Below are 22,743 nucleotides of genomic sequence, written 5' to 3' on the forward strand. Positions count from 1 at the left end.
ATAGTCGTTCAGAATCAGGATCTATTTATGCCGGTGTATTTTTGGTGGGATGTCGATGACAATTCGCAGTTGTGTCGTTCAGGTACCTCTACCTATCTGTTGTGCAGTAATCTTGTACCACGATGAATGATTACGTAGAGTAGCAACGTGCTAGTAAAGAGAGAAAGAGAGAAAGAGGTGATAGAGTGAAAGATGTTGTGCCTGTACACTAGTAGCATCATCGATGATATGAAGAAGGAGGTGGCGGAGGCGGAGGCGGCGGCCAAGACGCGGAGAGATGCTCTCCTTGGCCATCGATGCGGAGAAAGATGTTGCCGCGCCACGTCGTAGAGTGAGAGAAAGATTTGCAGGAGCGCGGGAAACCTTTTTCCCGACTATCTGATTGGCTTTCGATTACCAGCCGAATTATACGATTGGCGAAGAGTAACGCGTAGTCGTAGTCGGTTTATTCGCGCGCGCTAAACAAAAGAACGACCAGCGTCGAGTAGCTATTCTATTGTTGACGTAATCGTCATGGTCATGGTTTTAGCATCTTCTTGTCGTCGTCGTCTTTTCCTACTTTTTCGCTCATCTACCAGCAGCCAAGCTTCTTGTATGTGTGAGTCGGCAGCTACCTAGAAGCAGACGGTCGTAGTGGTGAGGTTTTTTTCTTCTCACTTCTTCTCACTTTGGCAAAGTATACGCGAGTAGTAGGAGAAGTAGAGGTGTGCGGGTGGTAAGGCCGGCTCTTCAATTTACCTTACTTATTTACGGCTTTATGGTACGAAAATGTTGGCAGATTTGGCCTAACGTGTAGCTACCGTCTATCTCCTCTACCCAGCTACCTGTATCTGCCTGTGTGTGCGTGCAAACCCAGCATTTTACCAGCAGCCTGCACACTGCAGTCTTCGTATACTTCTCGCAGCCATCGTGCACATTTCTTTTACGATTTTTCACCATCTCTCCATTCTGCTGCTGCGGCCCAACAAACGGTTTTATATCGCTAAGGAAAAACGTGCAGTTATCGCTTTGTGTACCTAGTCTGTCGGGAAAATCGGTGTTGCGGCGTTATACCTACAAAGTGTACCTATCGATTTGGATTTTGTTTAATTTTTCGCTGTTTCGAGTTGCGCTTTTTCGGTCGTTACGTTGTTTTTTTTAATTTTCATTTTTCCAGTGGTGATGCACGATTTATCGTATACGAAGAGTACTCGTATAAGGTGAATATTTTGGTCATCTTTTTGCTGATCGCTTATACCATAGGTACCGGTGATCTATTCCAAGTTTGGATCGATCTAGGTCATCCGAAGCGATATAGTCTCTTGTACGGGTATTTTTTTCGTAAACGATCGATAGTGATTATATTTTTCGTTTTTTTTTTGTTTTCCTTTTTAGATTTTAGTGAACTCGTCTCTCGGGTGTTTTTTCGTCATCTTTGAGAAGTAAAATCGTATACCTAGTTTCGAATACGAATGAATCGTATGATCGCCTCGGTCGCTGAACTTTGATTAAGACTTGAGTTCGAGTGTAATTGTGTTCGATTTTTTTTGTTGTTTTTTTTTGGTTCTTGTCACCGGATTTTTACGTTTAAATAAGATCAAAATGCATCTAACAATTAGTAAATTAAGGTGAGTTGATATAGAATATTTTTATATATTTTAATTAATTTTTTGATGCAAGTTCGTCGAAAATATCTTTCTTATTTTGTTCAATAAGAGTTGATTTTTAACGAAAAATATGTATTTTACAATAAGGCATAACATGACCCAATTTTCGATCCCAGTGATGTAATAGAGCCATTTTATAAGAGTTGTACATACGAACAAGAAAAACTATTTTTTTCGAAATCAAAATATTAATCGTTTGAAAAATGAATCAAACCTACTGAATGAAAAATCACATCAATGAAATTGTAACCGTTTGGAAAATCTTTACGAAACGCTTCGTCGAGGTTTTGCAAACGCGACGAAAAACCAGTTAGAATTTCTTCAGCGTTCTCGTTGCTCTCTGTTTATTAGCGGTACAAATATCGTATTTGCGGCGAATGAGTATGCAATTTTATTACCATCTCGTGTATCGTTATGTTTTCATAGGGATATGGTTCGTAGTATACCTAACATGTGCTTGCACGACGTGTGTGAGAATGAAATTTACACGTTTTGTAGGGTAGATAGATATGCTTTTTACCACTAGAATTAGGAAAATGCAATAATATTGTAGGATTAAATGATTGAATGAAATTTAGTGGTTTATAAATTTTGGTATTTTTGGGTTAGGTTGTGTTTAAAGTGTAAACGTACTTGGATATGCGTTTGAAACGCGTTCTAGTTAAACTAGACACTGAATTAATTGAAGTGAATAATTTTAATCACCTCGAATGCATCGTGATTATGGTACTCTATTTAAAATTTGCGTGCAGTGATTCATTTACTTTCCGGAGTGTGGGAATGTGAATTTAAAGCTTTTAATAAATTTTTATAACTAATTAAAATCTAAAATTGGACCAGGTATTGAATTATTTTGTGAGAAAAATTTACAAAATGAAATGAAACGAGGAGAGAATGATGGTTTAGATTGCATGATTAAGTTCATTTGAAAAGAAGAAGTCAAAATAAATAAAGTAAGTATTAAAAGAAAACTAAAAAATTTTATTCAACTTGAATTAAGTACCTACATAAGTGGAATGAAGTAAAAAATAAATAAATAAATTTTAAAAAAGGCGCGTGCTTTAAAAATCATTATGTTTGGTATTCAGCTGTATCTACCTATAAATTTATTTGTCTATCAAAATAATTTTTAAAGCAGAAAGAAATTAGAAACAAAAAAAAAAATCATGAAAATTCTGAGTGTCCAACTGTCCAACATTCCTGTAATCCTGCTATTCCCATCCTACTTTTTTCGAGTTCTGATGTCGTTTTTTTGTAAAGTTTTTTTTTAAAATTAAAAACTCCTGTTTTTTTTCAATTTTTCCAATTGAACTTTAAATATTTCAATTCGTTATCCTCCCGTTGTATGTAGAATTTTGAAAAAAATGATGGTAAAATCTCAGATTTGCCTTACAACTCAACTTAAAAATTTTTCAACTTTTCAAAATAGGAAATTATGTTTCATTTCTTGGAAATTCACATTCCTTTCTCCTAATAACTTACAAAAAACAAAATTGCCCCCCCTCGAATAAACACGTTGTTTTGATATTCTGAACTGAAACAACTTTTTCAAAAATGCTATCTCTTCCCTTTTTCAAAAATGAGTAATCTTCAAAGAATCGATTCGATTTTTTAAAAGAACAAACGCATTGAAAACTAATAATTTAGAAAAAGGTCAATAAAAACGCTTGAAAGAAGTTGAAAAATTTTTAAAACGAAAAACTGTAATGGTAAAAGTATTGTCAATTCCTAAAAAAAGGAATATTCGAAAACATTGAAAAAGCGATAAATTGATGCGTAAAATGTTGACTCCTTCCCCTCTTCTCTCAAAGAAAGAAATTCTGAAGTGATTGAAAAATTTCTGCTAAAAATTCAACTAAAATAAAATCCTGCTTTTTCATTTTGAAATTCTGTTACACACCTTCAAATCGATCAATTTTAAGCCCAAAAATGTTAGACTTGAATTCGTAATCGATATGTTAGTGACTACCTACCTATTTCTTGATGAGTAATTTTTTCTAAAAGGGACAATTTTTCAAAAACTCTATGAAATGAGAGTGAAATTGAAGTACACACACGTAATTTTCACATGGGCAGTAAGGTTTAGTAACATAAAGCTATTGAAATTTGACCATTTTAAAATTCATATATATACATTTTTATGCAAAAAATCAACCGTGTAAATTCCCATTGTGGCCATCTACATACAAGTACAACAATACAACAAATTACAAATTTCAAACTCTTCAAAATTTTGGTTATTTTTGTAAAATGTTGAAAAAAATATATTTCACTCTTCAGAAACAGTTTAAAATGCAATCCAATTTTTGGGTCATTTTCTCAGAAAAAGGCGAGAAAGATTTACCTTCTGGAGTCATGGTCTCTCTTATTTTACTGATGAAATTGTTTCAGTTTTTTTATTTATTTTTTAAAATTTATTACTATTATTTTTTATTATGTAATTTATTTTCAAAGATTTCACATACTCACTTCATCAATTCATACTTTACCTATTTTGAAAATATTCATTTAGGTATTTTCTTTTTTCAAAAAAGTCAAGTGTGATGAAATATAATGGATAATTATTTTGCAAATTCCTGTTGTATGTACCTAATTCTATTGCAAACCAGACGTTAAGATTGGACATTATTACCTATAATACCATTCACAATGAATCTTGCCATTAGTTTGAAATCGCGAATCTCTCAAATTTTCCCCCCCAAAACAGAATTCAGATTGTATTTCATTTTTTAAAAACATTTTTTTTTAAACATTAGTTTTTGAGGAGGAACATTTTATCTGTAATTGGATTTTTTAAGCTGTCGAATTAATTTTGTCAATTTTAAATGAAAGAAGGGGAGAATTAAGTCTGTGCTTTCTTCCTTCAATTTCCTATTGTTTCAGGATTTCTACTGATTGACAAAGTCAAAAAAAAGAGAAATTGAATTGGAGGTCATAAAATGGAAAAAACGTGTAGAATATTCTCAAAAATCATGAAAATCCGAGAAATGGCTCGAAATTGAAAATTGAATAGAAAGCAAAATTATATTTTTGGGTAGATGACTACTTAGTACTTAATATTAATTTTATGTACGTACTCATAGTAATTTTTGCAAAACCTGAAAAAATGTGGTCGATTTTTTGAGGAAGAAAGGAGAAATAAGAGAATGGTCAGAAATTGAAAATTGAGGAAGAAAATCAGAAAATTGCGGAGAAAAAGTTGAGAAACTCGGCTTGTAGGTAATTTGGTAACACCCTGAATGCATTTCAATTTTGTTTTCATCAGTCATTTTATTTTTTTCATTTTTTGAAATACTTCCGTCATATAAAAAAATAATGGACTTCACTGATCACTGATCAGTACTAGCAGGGTTGAGCACTTGAACTCAGTTTGACTCCTTTTCAGTGCCGGTGTCAGGTTTTTTCCTTGGGGGGGGGGGGGATAATTGGGTGCAAATCAATTAATTTTATCATCTCATTTTTTGGGTGAGGAGATGTGATGGATAAAGTAAAGGTTTCTGTTGGGGGGGGGGGCAGAAACCACATAGCTGTCTCACTTACCTATTTATTTCACTTTTAAAAAGGAGGAACTTCAAAGACTGAAGTTTGTCTGGAAGGTAGTATTTCGAGTAAATAGCTAGTATACACGAATATAGGTATACCCATAATGTAGGTTTAAGATGAAGAAAAATCCGGCCCTTCGTCTCAAAAAAATAAAAAAACGAAGTGATATATGTGCCCAAGTGAATGAAGGACGCGAATAAATTAATTTAAATAATTTCATTTTTTTTACAATTTTAGAACAAGCTATACATATTGTGTGTAATCGATCTGTCCCAGTGAAACAAGAGTGTGAAATTGGTTAAAAAATTACCACTTTTTATCATTGACAATTTTTTTCAAAAAATTACTGGACTCGGGGGGAGGAGGAGATTCTTACTCCAATTCCTTCCTAAAACCAGCACTACTTTTTTTTCAAAAATTAGTTGAAAATATCATCTAATCCGGTGTTTTTTAAGAACAATTTTCATATAAGAATTCTTGTTTGTTAAGTTCTAAAAATCATGTTTTTGATCCAAACAATTTTTCAGAATGATTTGACCATTCGATTACGAATAATTTTTACAAAAATAATAAATTTCACAATTTGAAATTTTCATCTACAAGAGTTGAGTTCTAGACTCGAGAATTCCTCAGTTAGATGTTTATACATATCACACATTTTAGTTTCGTATTTTTTTTTCACACTTTGAAATCTCGATAGCGGTACATAAGTCTAGGTAGGAAGGTAGGTACCGCAAAACTCGACTCGAATGAAAACTATAGGTAGGTACGCAATAAGATGAAGATGAACCGTACTCTCGAGTATTTCGAAGCTGCTAAGAGGTGGGTGTCGAGAGAATAAGTTGAAAAAAATCGAGCATTCACACACGACAATGTTATTCTTGAAAACCGCATAATATTGTGGACAAGAAGAAGAACTCGCGATGACGATGAATTTAGGTGAATGTTTCGTTCTAGTTAAGTGCATAGAACCGCGTGTTTTCAACCTAGAGACTTGACTTAATGATGGTTACGATACGTGCTATAAAAAATATTTTTTCAGCGCCGTTTCTCACGCAAAATTCTTATCACGTGCGTGCAAAGTATTCGGTATTTACCAGGTATGATGAATTTTTTCTTTATTAGAACTTTTGTATAGCAATTGAAATTTTGCAGTCTATACTGGAATCTATAAGATAAAAAATTGTTCTGTTTTTATTGAAATCTTAAGCTGGAGAATTCAGTGCAGAAGTGATATCTTGTAGAAATGTTTACATTTGGCACTTAATACTTTCTTTTTGAAATTAGTGAAATTCATTTTCATGTGTATGAAATTTTTAGTGCTCTGAAAAACATATTTATTTCTTATACGTACAATTTTCAACTCAAACCCCCCTCCTTCCCTCCCTTCCTTCCTTCCTTCCTTCCAAAAAAATCAAGCAGAATGAGGAGACTCTGAGTAGTTAATTATGAAATTTTTAAAAATTGTATCTGATATCAGAAAGCGAGCTTTCGATCTTTGAAGTCCGTTTTTGAAGTCACTCAACCTTCCCTTCCTGCTCCACCTTGCTCTCCAAAAAATTCGACAAGCAACTCCCGAAGCTACCAGGCTACCTTATTCTCTGAAAAATTTCTTCATTTCGTTATTCTATGGTATTTCATAATTTTTATCTTACCAGGGTCATTATATTACTTACCTACCTACACCTATTGTACTTGCGAACAAAACCATTTCAACTGTTTTTTTAAAAACGGATGGATAAAAATTTAAAAATTATTAACCAATAGAATTGATTTCATCTTCGACCGCTTAATACGGAATATCTATAGGTATTTTCGATTATTACGAAACTATTTTACGGTCCGGTGCTTATATCCGAACCTCGATACCGCGTGTAGTGTATCTACCTAGCTTCTTAATATCATCGAGTATTATAAAAGTATGAAACCGTTTAATTTCGTAGCACTTTTAACGGGTATTTGATGTCGCATCTTCGGGGAAAATATCGTACAAGGTTTTCTTCGTCTCTTATTCCCTTCTCCTCTATCGATGTTTGGTCATTTCTTTGATAACATAGTTGTCCTACAGTGTGTGAATTATTGTGATTCGATATGTTATATGGGTTCTTGAACTCATCGCGACTGACTACCTATGTTGTGTAATACGCCGTCACATTGGCTATACGCAGGTAGATTTGTTCCTGGTTTATTGTAACTGCGGTGAGGTGTATTGAACTTGAAATGCGATAGATTTTGAAGGACAAGATTGATTGTTTGAATGATGTCGAGTTGATGAGAGGTTGTTCGCGAGTATAGCGACATCCGCTGATCAGCAAATGAGCATACAATAGGTAGGTATCTTAAATTCATCTATTTACCATTTTTGATTTTCGCCAAAAGAGAGAAGATTTTCGACTGGATAAAGGAAGGAGATTGAGAACAGTCAAAGAATTGGGTATTTTTTCTGTACAAGTTTTTAAATTGTGTATTTTTTATCCGAGGATTAACTTATTCTTGAAAATATGACACGTAAAGTTGAAAAGAGAAGGGAGATAGAAGATACTTAGCTTGTTTTCTTGAGGTTGAAAAAATTTGCTCGGTTTGCAAAATTGAGATTTTATCATAAAATTCTCAAAACGGACGAGTAAGTTGAGAGAAATTACAAATCGAGTTGAAAACATTGAGAAGTTGCGAGTGAGAAGGGGCAGAGGGAACTTCCTTCCAAAGTTGACTTAATCAATTTTTCAAGATGGAAACTCAATTTTTAGGAATATGAGATACGATATTTTAAATTAATGTTGGACAACAATAATTTCAAGATCATTCATTTTTTTTTTGTTGCTGGGAAAATTATGTTTGTAATCAATAAAATTAAACTGAAGCTTTTTCAAAAAAATTGGAAATTTTTTTCATTTTTTCTTCTTGAGTTTCCAGATTTTTGAGGTGAAATTATTATTGATTTTAATTGATCTTATGAGGAAAATTATTAATCGGAATTGATTCAAAAAGTTATCAAGTTTTTCCACCTCTAGAGTTAACTTTTTAAAAATGAAACCATCATCATCATCATCATCAACAGTTTATTACTTTTCCTAGCAATTGCTATATAAAGTAATTTTTAAATTTATATTATTAGGTCATGTGCTTTACATTCACTACCTATCTTGCTTCAATGTTTGGGTAGTCCAGTAATTGCTGGTGGTATCCTACCTTAATTGCAAATTTACAGGGTGCCCAGAAATATTGAGTACCCCTAAAAAAGTTTTCTACTAAAATACTTTGGTTGGTCACAGTGAATGATAATAATGATAGCACATGATTGGTTGTTGGACTGGAGAGATTACATTCCATCAATCATATGCATCTATTTCACGTTGCCATCCTACATTTTTAATGAAAAACTTTCTTAGGGGTACTCGATATTTCTGGGCATCCTGTACAAATTTCTTCTATTATGCTAGGTGTCTAGAGGTCTCAATGGATTTGATCGTTGCAAACATACCAGGGTGCACAGGTGACTTCATGCAGCCATTTATTCTAGCATTGTATTTTTTTTCAATGTTAATTTTTTCCCTAGAAGGGTGCTCCATAGGTCCAAATTGGTTTAATGATTGTTGTATAAATCAACAGCTTATTCTGAATCGATGTTTTCTTACTCAATAGCCATGACATATTACGCAGTTTTAGGTTGACTTCATCTCATTTCTTTTCAATTCGAGTTCTCCATGTAAATTTTCTGTCTTAGAGGTGCATACCAAGGTACTTCACACTTGGTTTTTCTGGTATCATTTGCCCATTTTGGAATACAGGCATGTAACTGACGTTATGAGTGAATGTCATCAATGGCACTTTGCAGTCCTTCTGTAGCAATAGTCAGATCAGAAAGTGCGGGAACTAAAGCAGTGTCATCTGTGAATGTGGCAGTTAGTACATCTTCGTTTGTTGGCAAGTCAGAAGTGTATCAAAAAATGTTTTTTTCTCAAAAATCTGATCCTTCAACCCTTAAAACTCATTTTAAACGTCATTATTTTGGACACTTTTTTTCGTCAAAATGGTCGATTTTGTCAGAGCGGGTCACATATAGGAAAGGAGCCAAAACGCTTCCTTGAGGAACTCCAGCTTGTACTCGCCCATATTGAGAATACTTAGGGGTAAGGGCACCAATTATGGACCAGTCCGCAATATGGACCAGCGCCCGTTCTCATTGGTAATTAGCGCAATCTGTCAGGAAAAAATGTATTCTGATGTATTTTTCATCAAAAAAACGAATGAGACAAAAATTACAACTGTAAAGTCAAAACTCGCTGAGAAATTTACAAAAAATTGTTTTGAGACACTGAAAATTTTTTTAGTATGTTTTTCAACTTTTATGTATTAAAATATATATGTGGTGTAATTTTCTAAATGTCATTGATGTTTATAATATCAAAAAAGGATGTAGTTTCTGCTGGAGTGATAAGTTTTTGCTAAAAATGAGGGTATGTACAGAAATTTTTGGTGCAAAGTTTTTTTTTATGGGGTGTGCTAATATGGACCACCTGTGATATTGAATTTTTTACTCATTTTTTTACAGCCGCTGAAAAGGGGAATGCTTGAAATACTTTTTTTTTACTCATTTCTACTAATAAATATGATGTTTTGAAACGTAAAAATATGTTTATTTTGAAATTATTCTTTAGGTGGTCCATATTAGGCGTCCAAAATTTTGAACTGTCATTTTGACACTCGTCATTCAACAATTTGAAAAAAATATTCAAAATTAACCTGAACTGCTTAGAATAAGTTTTTTTTGTTCATTTCTACAAATAAATGTGAAAGTATGTTTATTTTGAAATTTTATAGGTGGTCCATATTAGAAAAAACATACTTAAAGTTAACCTTCACCCCTGAAGTTTTGTACAGTGTTAGTGGAAGGATGCAACTTCATTTTAAGCCTTTGAGGACGTTTTCTACCTCCTATAGTTTTCAAGTGGCAATCCTCCAATAAAAAGTGGTCCATATTTGGTGCCTCTACCCTTACTTACCTTCTACTTGTACCTACCCTACAGTAGCAGTACTGCAAGCGTGACTTCAGCATGTGGTACGTAGAATTCTGGAAGGTGTAGATTTTGACAATTTTGTTGAAAAAGCGAAACTTTTAAGCAATTTCTGGAAGAAAAGTGAGTCTTTTTGGAATTTCTTGTAAAAAGTCGACACTTTTAAATAAGCTAATTTTTGGAAAAAAAATGAAACTTTTCAGCGTAGTTATTTTAATTGAAAAATTGAGACTTTTTGGCAGTTTTTGACATTTTTTTCTTAGTTAAAATGCAAGATTCAGCAATTTAGTATGAAAACACTCCAAATGTCAGGTTAATTTCTTCAAAAATGAAAAATCCAAACTGCAAAAGTCAAAGTTAAAAAGAAAGAAATTCCGAAAAAAATTGAAAATACCAAAACACCAATTTCAAAATAATTTTTAGTATTGGTTTTCACTTTTCAGTATTTGTACCAAATTTGAAAATTTAATTGGTGTTGTCATGTAAAAAAATTTAAAATTTTTATGTGAAATTTAATTTTTTCAGTTTCATTGTTTTTTGTTATCATTTTTGGTTTGGGCAAACGCAATCACAATCACATTAAGCGAATTCTACTGTATACTGTAGTGGGACTCATTTCAGCTTATCAACCTTTAAGGTTGTGTGACATCCTATCACTCCTGTAAATGAGTCTTGTACTGGCGCCCTGAGTGCTTGGACTTGGGCAGCCATTTCCAAAGTTGATGAACTTTGGATAAATCTTCTAATGAATCCTAACTTGTAAATAATTAGGTACTTGGTGCTTCACTTCATAATTCAAAATGTCTTTTAATTTGAATAAATCATCCAAAATTCAAATTTAGGTACCCATGAAAAATCAATACCTTTCTTGAATCAAATCGAATAGGCTCAGTCCCACGTAAATATATGTACCTACATACCATGAAAACAATGTTTTACTTCAACAGTCAAAACATACCCACATACCATGTTGTACATATTGTGTATGCTCCAAAACGTTTTTTCAAAAAAACCTCAAAACTGTGTCATCTCATTCAACTTTTATCCATTCTAAAAAAATTAGAACCATAAAATAAATCAGAAAGATATTTGCCAACCGTCATTAGCGTATCTCGGAAGAATAGGTTCACTACCGAATTATCCAAGGACGACGACGACGACGCGATGGTTTCAATGATCAAACGGCTTATTCGATTCGGCGACACCGAATAGGTATCTCTCTCTTCTCCATTCCAATATACCTAGGATATAGCGAACTGTCAGCGCGGAAGTGTACAAAGAAAATTGAAACGTAACCGAGAATGATGCGCGTGCCATCCAGGCTCAAAGTACAGTTATGTGCGGTCGAGAATAGATTTGGTTTTAATTTAAAAATGTACAAATGTGGTTCAATTCGCGACTCTTCTATACACACTATGTAGGTAAATATTGTATGAAAAAGAACCATCACAGCGAATTAATAGTATATTCCTCTTCTACAGACCTACACACAGTATAGCTTACGTATTTACTCGCGTTATACATTTTACACGTTGAAAGGTATATCGCCAATACCCATCTAGGTAATCATTTTCGTCGAAAAAGGCCGGAAGAATTTACCAAGTGTATTTTTTTTTTCAATTTACGCCTTTAATGACTTGGCGCGAAATACAGAAGCGAGAATAGGTATTTTGTACATGTATAAAGATAGGTTTTAATTCGGCGCGAGCAAATTTCTTATTGTATTTATGCACGCACGTTAACAACCTATTTTTAAGGTTTAAATACGTATCATAAAAGCCTATTGTATGGTCAGTGTTTTAATACGAGCGGTGTAAAGTAGTGAGAAAGATGGAGAGATAGGGAGCTGTACATAAGTGTAGTGTATGTGGAGCTGTCGCACGGATCATCTCGCCAGTTCTTTTATTATTATTCAATCACGTTCGCTGGAAAATTTGTTTAAGAGAAAATATGCGGCGTTGCTAAATTCGATGGTTTATATACTTAGCTACTGTACGTGTAGCATCCTAATATGTGTATGGTTTCTCACATGTATGTATGTAGATTATAAAGATAGAATTCCAGGAACAAATCAGTCTTCTGGAAATTGCAGATCAATGCCTTGTGGCTGGATAATTGACTTACCAATGCTTAACTGAAACCTTTTTTGAAATGAAAAACAATGCCAAAGTGTTCTAAAGATTTTGCCTTGCTTAACAAGCTCATTAATTTGGAAGGTTAGGAAAGAGTTTTGAAAAATGTTTAAAAGAAAAAAAAACAGTAACATCTCGTACTACATAATTATGTACTTGATTTTGCTGTCGTTTTTCAAGTGTTGTTTTAGATTGATTTTTTAAGGAAAATGCAAAGTTTTTGTATCAAATTTTTTTCAATTTTTTTCATTTTTAGGCAGCTTGTACAGTTTTGTCAAATAGGTATTAGATTTTTCAGCACTTTCATCACATTCTCTATTAAGGAACCATTTTTCAATATTTGGGTGATGTCCTTTAATGATCCCATTTAATGTCTGCAGATATATTTTGGGTGTAAGAGTAAGGGGAGGGGTGTGACAGCCCTTTGTGACTCCTGCCAAGTGTCAAGTAATTGATTCTGAGCGCAGCTTGATCATTTTTCTTTTATTTATCTTGCAGAATTTGATTACCTACCTACCTCGCTTTCTTGAGCAATTGAAGTTGTTGGAGAAAAGTAAACTTTTGCTGGAATTTCAGATTGGCCCGAAAATGATGGCAATCGATTTAGGAATAAGTTTTGAGGAATTTGTTGCCAAAATTAACGATTCTGAAATTTTTAAAAAAAATTGAGATTTTTAGCATGTGAGAAATATATTTTTTCACCCCATAAGCTCAGATTTTTAATTCACCTATCCCGATTGACGAACTTTTGACAGAATTAAATTTTCACTTGCCTATGTAAAGTTGATTACAACGCTTAATTTTTCTGAAAAAAGTCGAACTTTTACTGGAGGCTCCAGATTGGCTCAAAAATAGTGGCAATCGATTTGGAGATTCGACTTCAAAAGGTAGAAGAAGTTTTGAGTAATTTGTTCCAAAATTTGAGAATTTTGGGAATTTTTTTAAAATTTGAGATGTTCAACTTGTGAAAAAAAAATAGGTATTTGTACATGCTTTTCAACCAGCAATTTAAGATTTGTGACTCACTTGCCCTACAATCGGTTTGAAATGTCGAATTTCTGACAGAATTAAATTTTCATCAGCCTAAGTCATGATTTTAGGTGGAATTCGAGGGCAAATTTCAAGGCTCTTTCCACATTTTTATTGTAAAAGTTGTATCAATAAGTATCACTGTAAGCACAAAAAAAATGAAAATTCCAAATCTAGTACGATCAAATTTGCCTGGTGGAAGACCTTGATGGCCATGCTGTACTCGCAAATGCCCTATTTTATTTCACATTAGGCAGTCTTCATATCATTTAATACACATGACGAGGTTTTTCATCTAGGTACCAAATTTTCCCCACTTTTGGGCGGCCGAGAGAGCAATGCATAGATATTTCAAGTACCTACGCTGTGTATACTATAGGAAACAGACAGATGAACTATGTACATTATAGATTCGAGGATGCTGGCAAAGTCAAGGACTACGTAGGTACCGATAGGTATGCCGAGATTTATGGCGAGTTTGGCGATGACATGAAACCCGATGGCGCGATTATCTGTCGAGTTGTTTACTTTAATGATTGTCGCGTTACGAAATACTACACAGAGAGGAAGAAAGAACCATAGTGTTGGTATTATTAAGAGAGAAAAAAAATATTCTGTTCGATCAGTAATGCCGCGCAAGATCGTTCTTAATTCATTCAAGTGTGAATTTGCTCAGTGAAAAAAAAACTACAACAACCGTCGAGATTAACGTTTTTCTTCGTCGAGGAGCCGCGAAAATACACCAGTGTTTGTATAATCGCGACAACTATAACAGTTTTTATTGATAAGCGCCCCCGCCCACCCCTTTGTCACCACAACATTATGATGACTGCTGCTGTGCTGTCGTCTTCATCGTCGTTCCTCGTTCGTGTACTTCAATGGGTAACAATACCGTGCTACTGGTTTTCTTTTTTAATTCACTTATAAAGGGTACGAAAATATGGTCATGTTGTGGATGAGTGACCTATACTATACCTACATATGTTGCTAAGTTCATAAGTTGCCACATTTGGAATAAAATACCCGTGTAGCCCAATTACCAGCACGTCCTCGACTCTCGATTGCTGAGTCATCTCCGTGGTGTAAACCGATCTATCCATCGATCATTTAAATAACAGGTGAAACAGAGACCTTACTACACATGTCTAGCTTTAAATACTCTCATCTCTCATGTATGTACGTCGAGTTAGCTTAAGTAGGTATCTCGATATTCTAAACTAATAAGTACACATTTTAACATATTTAGCCCAAAATAACCATCACACCTCGCACACGTTGGAATGATTATTTAATACAATGAAAAGAACCAAGATTGTATGTTGATGGCAATACCTACGAGTCGTTTTTCGATGCAGAAACCGGCAGCAATGTCGTCCTATGTAGAGTTCTTCGAGCGTGATTTCGCATTTTCTATTCAACGTGTAAATAGAAATATTTCGGAAAATGTAAAAAGGTACGCCTGCGTACACGTCGCACCTGATGGAACATCAGCCTGGCATGGCCCAGCTCGGCCCGGCCCCCGAGATTCGTACGACACGTATTCGTTACACAAATCTGCGACAAATATAAATGATTTCATGGATAATAAAGGACAAAGCGACATTTTCCCATGATTAAGTAATTAAAAAACAACGCATATTGTGATTTTTTACGCTCGGTGCTACTTTTTTTTGGTAAAGAGCGCGCATCGCGATTCTGTATCTGTAAAATAATACGAAGTATTGGCCCTGAAATGAGGGCGTTTTATTTTGATGCGTCTATTTTAGCGTGGAATTTGGTATAATGTTCTAATGTGGTGTTTATTTGCATATGTTACAGGTGGAACCTGTCATGTTCAGTCGGGTTATTTCTCATACAGGTAAGCTCGAAAGTTGTGATTTTACGCTAAATATATTCTACGTATTCGTGTGTTTATGAGTGTAGATATAACTAAGTAGGTAAACATTGATAGGATATTGCTAAAAAAATTTCCAAATGCGAAAAATGTGAAACTAAAACGTGTTCAACAAATCTTACCAAAATTTAAAAACTGAAAAAAATCCCAAAATCTAAAATTCGTTCTAGATCAAGATTACATATTGTCCCAAAATCAAGAGGTAATTTACGCGATTATAGAAAAATCAGGTCAACATCTCATGAAAGTGAATGAAAAAAAGTGATTCCAAAAATAGCCGAATGATAAATTATACAATTCATATTTTTCAATGGAAATGAAGAAATTGACCAAATTAATCCAAATTTGGCTCGACAGCGAGAAGAAAAAATTTATCGACCAAAAATTGTATGAAAAATCAATTTTTTAGCATTTTTGAAGGTCTTTTCATCTACATAATCATGCTAAATATTCTGAAAAGATTTATGTTGTGTATCTTATCTATAGATGTGATAAATATAGGTAGACCTATCATTTTATTTACAAGAATAATTGCACATTTTTCCGGGTCAGAATTTTTCTATTTTTAAAGAGAACTAGAAAAAACGAATAGAAAAGGAAATCGAGGGGAAAAATATAAAATTATGAAGATTGATTTTAAAAATGGAAAAAGCAGCACTTTTTAGACCAATTCTGACAAAATGTCAGGACTTTTTGACAATTTTTGCAAAAGCTGTACTTTCAGACTATTTCGGCTAACAACAAGATTTTACTGACCATTTCGATGTAAAACAGAATTTTTTGGATAACTTGTCACAAAAAGGTCTTTGCCTACAATATTTCATCAAAAAAGTAACACTTGCTAACAATTCAGACAAAAAGCAGGGGTTAAGGTTATGAACATTTTGGCCAAAAACGGAAGTTTCTTTTACAATAATTTATTTATTGATTTCGACAGAGAAAACAGGATTTTTTCTGATAACTACGAGAAAAATAAATTTTGAGAATGATTTGGCAAAAAACAGGACTTTTTAGGATAATTTTGGCAAAAGCAAGATTTTTTGCCAACAACATTTTTTGAACATTTTGGCAAAGAGCAAGGAGTTTTTTTTAGCAATTTTTATAAAAGTTAGTTTTTTATATTTTGACTTCTTAGGACAATTTCGGCAAAAGCAGGAATTTTTAAAATTTTGGCTATATACTAACAAAGTTTTTTGGTTATTTGTGGAAAAAATATTGGGACTTTTTTAATATGGTCCCGCTTAGCACTGATGAGATTGTCAGTGGCCTCAACAAAAGTATCAACATGATTTTACATGATTGTTAATTGAAAAAAGTCGGAACATTATCCACAAAGGGGTTAATCTAACTCGTCATCCTTGTAGTCGCGCTCCTTTACAGGAGATAGCGTATATGTCCATCTTTCAGGGTCTTGCAGGGAGAGTTGGCTGGTGAGTTTGTTGTTAAGAGCTCCGATCGTTTCCTCCCTCTTGTAGTTCTTCCTTGGATTTTCCCCTGTACCGCTAGCATGAAAATACCGTTTTCTTGTATTTTATGAGCTATATACCTACTTTAGCTTTCTAGTTTTGATATCTTCAACTACGACTTTCCACTCCTCTCCTATTCTTGCTAATACTTCCGTGTTTGCAATAATTGATTAAAAATTGACACTATTTTCAAAAACTATGATGGAAATGCTGATTGATGATCGTCATTACTGTCTACATACATTTGTATCTACAGTCATGTGCAAGATTTCAATATATTGTAGATACCTTTGTAGACCTTATGATCTATATTGAAATTCAGGTTGTCTTGTTGATCCGACAAAGTTGATGTCAACTATAAGATTGACAAAAGCATCTACAAAATTTTGATCTTGTTTAGTTACTTTTGTCAACCTAATAATTGCCATCAACTTTGGCATTGGCAAGACGACCTGAATTTGTATATCGATTGGAGGGTCTACAAAAGTATCTACAAAATGTCGTCATCAAGTAGATACTTCTGCAGATCTTGTAATTGACATCAACCATCTGGTTAATATTGATGAGGAAGTTGATGTCGATTAAAAGATCTATAAAATATTTTTAGAAATTTTGAAGTGTTGCCGACTCATTTGTTGATGTCTGAGTCAACAACACAATAAGAAAAATTTTCCAAGTCCATAATAAAATGGACTGAATATTCGTTGAAGGCCTCTTCACTCAACAAGGGCAATGGTCTAGTGGTTAGAGAATGCAACAAAAGCGAAGAGGACAACGGCGACCTGGGATTGATCCCTACCCAGGTCAAATTTTTTTCTTTCAAAATTTTTTTTTAGGGTGAAATGTTTTTGAGAATAATTTTACTTGAATCAAAAAAAGAGTTTTGGGTACATTTCGCACATTTTCAATCACATTTGCCTCTTTTACACTTGAAAAAATGACACCAATGTCGAGACCTTGTCAAGACAAAAAATGAAGAGGGACAACAGTCGATTTTGATATCAACTTTTCACTTGTCATGTATCGACATTGGTGTCAACAAATGTTGTGTCGACAAGTGATGGATTAGAGATCTAGTCTTTCCAATTGACTTTGGCATTGCTTGTGCTACATGGGTTTTGGTACAAATACAAGTGCTTTTTTGGCAATTTTTACAAAAAGTTAAGATTTTTTGATAAGTTTGGAATAAATAGGAATTTTTGAAATTTTGGCCAACAACCGGATTTTTTGTTCATTTTATAACAAATCTAAATCCCTGCACGAGTTAGGAACATGCACAACTTTACATACATTTCTTCTTCATCTTCATGTACTTATATGTAAGTACCTACCTATTTAAAATTTACCCCAAATGTTTTGTTTATGATTTTCTCATTTATACTTTACATGATTCTACAATGTGTTGGATTGTCACATTCACATTAAATGTGTCACATTTTCTGACGGATTTTCAGTGAAAAGTGATCTGTGTGTCAATGCAGTATGTCTGATTCGGATTCTGGGTAGAATCGCCTCTTCTCTTCTATTAGATCATGTAGGAAGTACCTAGTTATTTTTAGTTGGTAAAATAAATTGATACTGCTTATAATAGCTTTCAATCTGAGGTATGTTAAGTGGATTAAGTCTGAATGAAACTATAAGTTCTTTTATTCTACATCCAGATGGTTTGTATGTGGCATATTTGTGTTGAAGATGAGAGTGGAAAAATCAAAAATTTGTCATGGACAGCTGAAATATCAACTTCAGCAGCAAAAAATTTCACCATGGGCTAGTCTCATCATACGTATTCAAATGCTTAAATATCATGAGAGGTTTGGGTATGCGACCTGTGTCAATTATTTTTGCTCAATTTTTAAAAATGCCACGTGAAAATCGAAAAATCAAAATATCAACTTCAGGAGTTGAAAATTTTGGAATTTAGCTATATTCGAGCCCTCTAACCATTGGCCCAAGAATCATTGAAAGCTACGAATGTCACTTAGGGCACCTCTTCTGTAAGTTGAAATCATCGATCTGAATGAACTCAAAGATACGAAAATAGTTACATCTTGAAATCGCCATTAATCCGCATCATCTGCAGAAATATGACTGACCAAAAAACTGCTACCAGACATCCAGGGGGCTTTGCACTTAACGCGACATCTGGACAATCGGAAATATGTATACGGTTAGTGCGCCGCACAGCGAGGTTAATAACTGAAACAACTGTGGCATGCAGCGGGAGGCATGGCCATAGCAATAGCAATGATATATAAATTGTCGATGACGGCGGCGGCGGTGGCGGTATCGACATAGCGCAACGACATCGCATATTTAAATCGATTTTACAGAAGATGGCTTTCTCAACAGTTTATAATTCGCAAGAAGGCGAAAACGTACGTGATATACGAAAGAGTTTCGAGTTTTCCGCGTTTTATTGCGACGACTGCGACGACGACGGCCATCCAGCATCCAGCACAGCATATACACAGGTGTATAGCAGGCAGATACGAGTAGATACCTATAGGAGGATACGAATCAAAGTACATCTTAGTTTGTTGATCGCGGCAACCATCGATCATTGACCGTTACCACTCAATTGTATTGAATGTTTATAATGGAGAATCCGCGATGACAATTTCTCAATGTACGTGTTCCATGTCCGATTGACGTTTATATTGGCCTGGCTGCCGTTTTCACTACAATGTCAAAGGTGCTAGCACGTTTTTATTTTGACGAATTTATTTATGTAACAATAATATGTACTTACAGTGTATTCTGAGACGTGTAAGACATATAGAATTTAATTCTAATACGCAATATGTACAGTACGTAATATCGCGCACATGCACATGTGTCTGTGTACAATGTGCTACATGCGAGAATGAACGCGAACCGCTCTAATGGATGCAGCCTTTGCCGATATTCTATCAAATTAACCGCCCAAGTACGGCGAACGACGTTATCAGACGATCAAAGTGCAATAACCTGTGTGTAAATGGATCGACGATGATGTATTTATTAATGGAGCATATTTACCGAGAAAAATGTGTCCACCGTCTATTGAGAGAAATGTATCGGACCATTTCCGTGAAAAGAAAGCATTTTGAAATTTTCAATTTTTTGATCAGGTTTTGATTCTATGCAGATTGGGACTTCTTATGAGGGAATCGTTTGCATAAAAAACTATAAAATAAATTGTATTTTGTTTTATCACAATTATGTAATTCTGTCATTATTGGAAAGCTCATTCAATCTACCTTGTGCTTTTGCGTGCCACGCGATCCTCTCAAATTTGAGTTTTCTGAAAAAGTTTCGTCGTCAATTTTCAAATTTCTTTCAATTTTTACACTTTGTGATTAGATTTGCTTGTCAATGGAAGATTAGAGGATCAAAGTTCGTCCCATACCATCCTGCCATCCATAATCATATCATCCATGAAATGGTATAAGTCAAATATATTTTGATATACCTAATAGCCGCTATATTTTCAAATTTTTTCAGTACAAAATAAATTCAAATTCAATTCCTAAAATATCCGTTCATGAATTCATGATATCTTCTCAAAGTTCACAGGTTTTGGTATGAATCGCAACTTATTAATGATAATAGAAAAGAAAAATTACACACTTTAATTAACTCTCCCCCCTCCCTCCATGTCTAATCATCAAAACTTTGCACATGAAAATACTCGCTTCTATTTTCTCAAATTAAAAAAAAAAAAAAACTAAAAAAATAAGAGAAATTATTTAAAAAGTTGAAAAAGAAATGGAAAATAACAATTGAACAAGTAAAGACTTTAAATAAAAATGAGTCGGCAGGGAGTGAAAGTTGTCAAGAAGTATTTGAATTAAGTAGCCAAAATTTCCAACAAAAAAAAGTTGGTAGAAAAAAAGTTGTAAAAAAAGTAAAATATGTACTTATTTTTGAAAAAATTACAAAACTTTTCAATTAAAAAAAAGACTGGGAATATATTTTGAATTGGCAGCACTGTAGGGTGTACTTATTTTTTCATAAGCACAACCGTTCATTTACATATTATAATTTTAAATTTTAATTTAAAACGCATCTGAAATAAATTTGACCTTTGATTTTCTAGAAGATGTGGGGAGCGAGGGGGGTATAAAGTAAATTGAAAGGATTTTGAAAATACTGTAAAAAGGTAGTGAAAAAGTAGTCATTTAAAATTTCCCACAAAAATCTGTAAGACCCTGAAAAATTTTCCAACATTATAAAATAGGTATAAAATAAAAAACATGACATGTATGATTCTGTTGATGAAATATTTTATCAATTTTTCCATCCTCCCCTCTTTTTCCGTTTCCCTTGCAAGCTGCATCCACGTATTTTACATACAAAAACTAGATACAATAGGTAATCAAAGTTGTTCCAATTTGGAAGCTCCTACTCTGTAAAAATTTCACAATTACAGTCAAACTTTGAGTTCAACTCAGAGTCTTAGGATACTCTTTTTCAAAAATAAATTGAAAGAGTCAGAGAGTTCGAACTTTTCAAAAAAGAGTTCTGAAGAGTTCAAAAACTCCTCTAACAAGTGAAAACTTTTTTTTGACGTCAATTACTTATCCTTCAAGCGAAGTATCTGATTGGACTTATCAAAACTTCAAAATATTGGAAAATTTCTCTCAAGTTCTGATACGAGTATCTTGATTTTGGTAAACATGATTTGACCTTAGAAGTTTTTTTACACTCAAAATAGATTTGAAAAAAGTAAAAATGGAAAGGAGTCGAAAAGAGTTTCAAACTTTTTGAGATAAGTTGACTCGTAAAATAGTTTGAACTATTTTGATGGAAAAAGAGCTGCAAAAGAGTTTTGACTCATTTTTGAAAGAAAAGTTGAACTCAGAGTTTCACTGTTTTCTGATGAAAGCTCCAAATCTTTCTGAAACTGTTAAGTTTATAAAAAAGTCAACTTTTTTTTTTTACTGAAGAGTCTGTAAGAAGCAGGGGAAAGAGGGGGTCTTTTTGCCATGCACACAAATTTTGGAGCTCAATTTCCAAATTCATATAAGAATTCAAACTAAAAATTTTTCAATAAAATTCAAGTTTTTTTTCCATTCGAAATAACCTATTTTTAAAAAAATGGCCTCTAAGAAAACAAATTATATAAATATCGCAACACAGGAATTGGTGATTTTATGCTTGATAATTTTGTTTCTGTACCTACATTTTTTTTGAGGAACCAAACTGCCAAGTAGTTAAACGATTTTTTTTTTACAATTTTAAGGAACTATAAAATGTATGAATAGCCATATGCTTCTTTTCAATGTAAATATAATGATATTAAGTACCACTAGATGATACTTGCATAAGCTGAATACTCTGAGAATATTACTTACCCCGGCCAAAGGCTATACCAATTATATCACACAATGAGTAAAATGTAGTCACGTGTAAGACACTTTGTATTAAATGTAAAATAACAAACACAATTAAATACCTTTAGAAGGTTTATATGTATCAACACGATACTTACACTTAAACTAATTAAACAATAATTAAAACTAATATTATACGCTTTCTTGCCAATTATGGCTATAATACACCACCGAGATTATACCGCGTCGACACGTCCGATCACTACGTACCTCAACAATATAACAATCGGCCGCAGCGCCGCTCCGTGGGCTTGTAGCCCTGTGTCGCGACGCGTGATCAGTGTTACCAACACATATACTTAATCCTATATAACCCTTACAGGTCCGGCATATCTCCCCTCTATCATATGCCCCTTCGTGGCTTTACTCAATGAGTATAACCAGTCGTGGAAAGCACGGATCAGAGAGAGAAAGATATGTCGAAGCTGTAAGGCTGGTCCCTGTGGGAGCAGTCTCTGCCCCTCGTGGTGTTCCACTGCGGGAAATTCGAGGCAGAGTAAATCCAATTTTAGCCCACTGTGCACGTAGCAATACCCCCGAAGCTCCCCTTCGCGATCCTGCACCACCCGCTGTCGCATCCGAAGATACGAGCAACGAATAAGGACAGAATACACGAAGTTGAAAACATCGGGTAAGTATGTAC

General features: G+C 33.9%; 1 protein-coding gene across 1 annotated transcript in view; it reads left to right on the top strand.

Moving 5' to 3' along the window:
* Window positions 1–685: 685 nt before the first annotated feature.
* The window catches only part of LOC135843757 (uncharacterized), a 104,762-nt gene continuing 82,704 nt past the window's right edge, over window positions 686–22,743 (top strand). Inside the window, exons 1-3 of the mRNA XM_065361766.1 lie at window positions 686–1,199; window positions 1,375–1,607; window positions 15,184–15,223. Coding sequence (XP_065217838.1) covers window positions 1,582–1,607; window positions 15,184–15,223 — 66 coding nt within the window. The 5' untranslated portion in view covers window positions 686–1,199; window positions 1,375–1,581. The remainder of the gene's footprint in view (window positions 1,200–1,374; window positions 1,608–15,183; window positions 15,224–22,743) is intronic.

This window comes from Planococcus citri, chromosome 4 (assembly GCF_950023065.1).
Source record: "Planococcus citri chromosome 4, ihPlaCitr1.1, whole genome shotgun sequence".
NCBI classification, from domain to species: Eukaryota; Metazoa; Arthropoda; class Insecta; order Hemiptera; family Pseudococcidae; genus Planococcus; species Planococcus citri.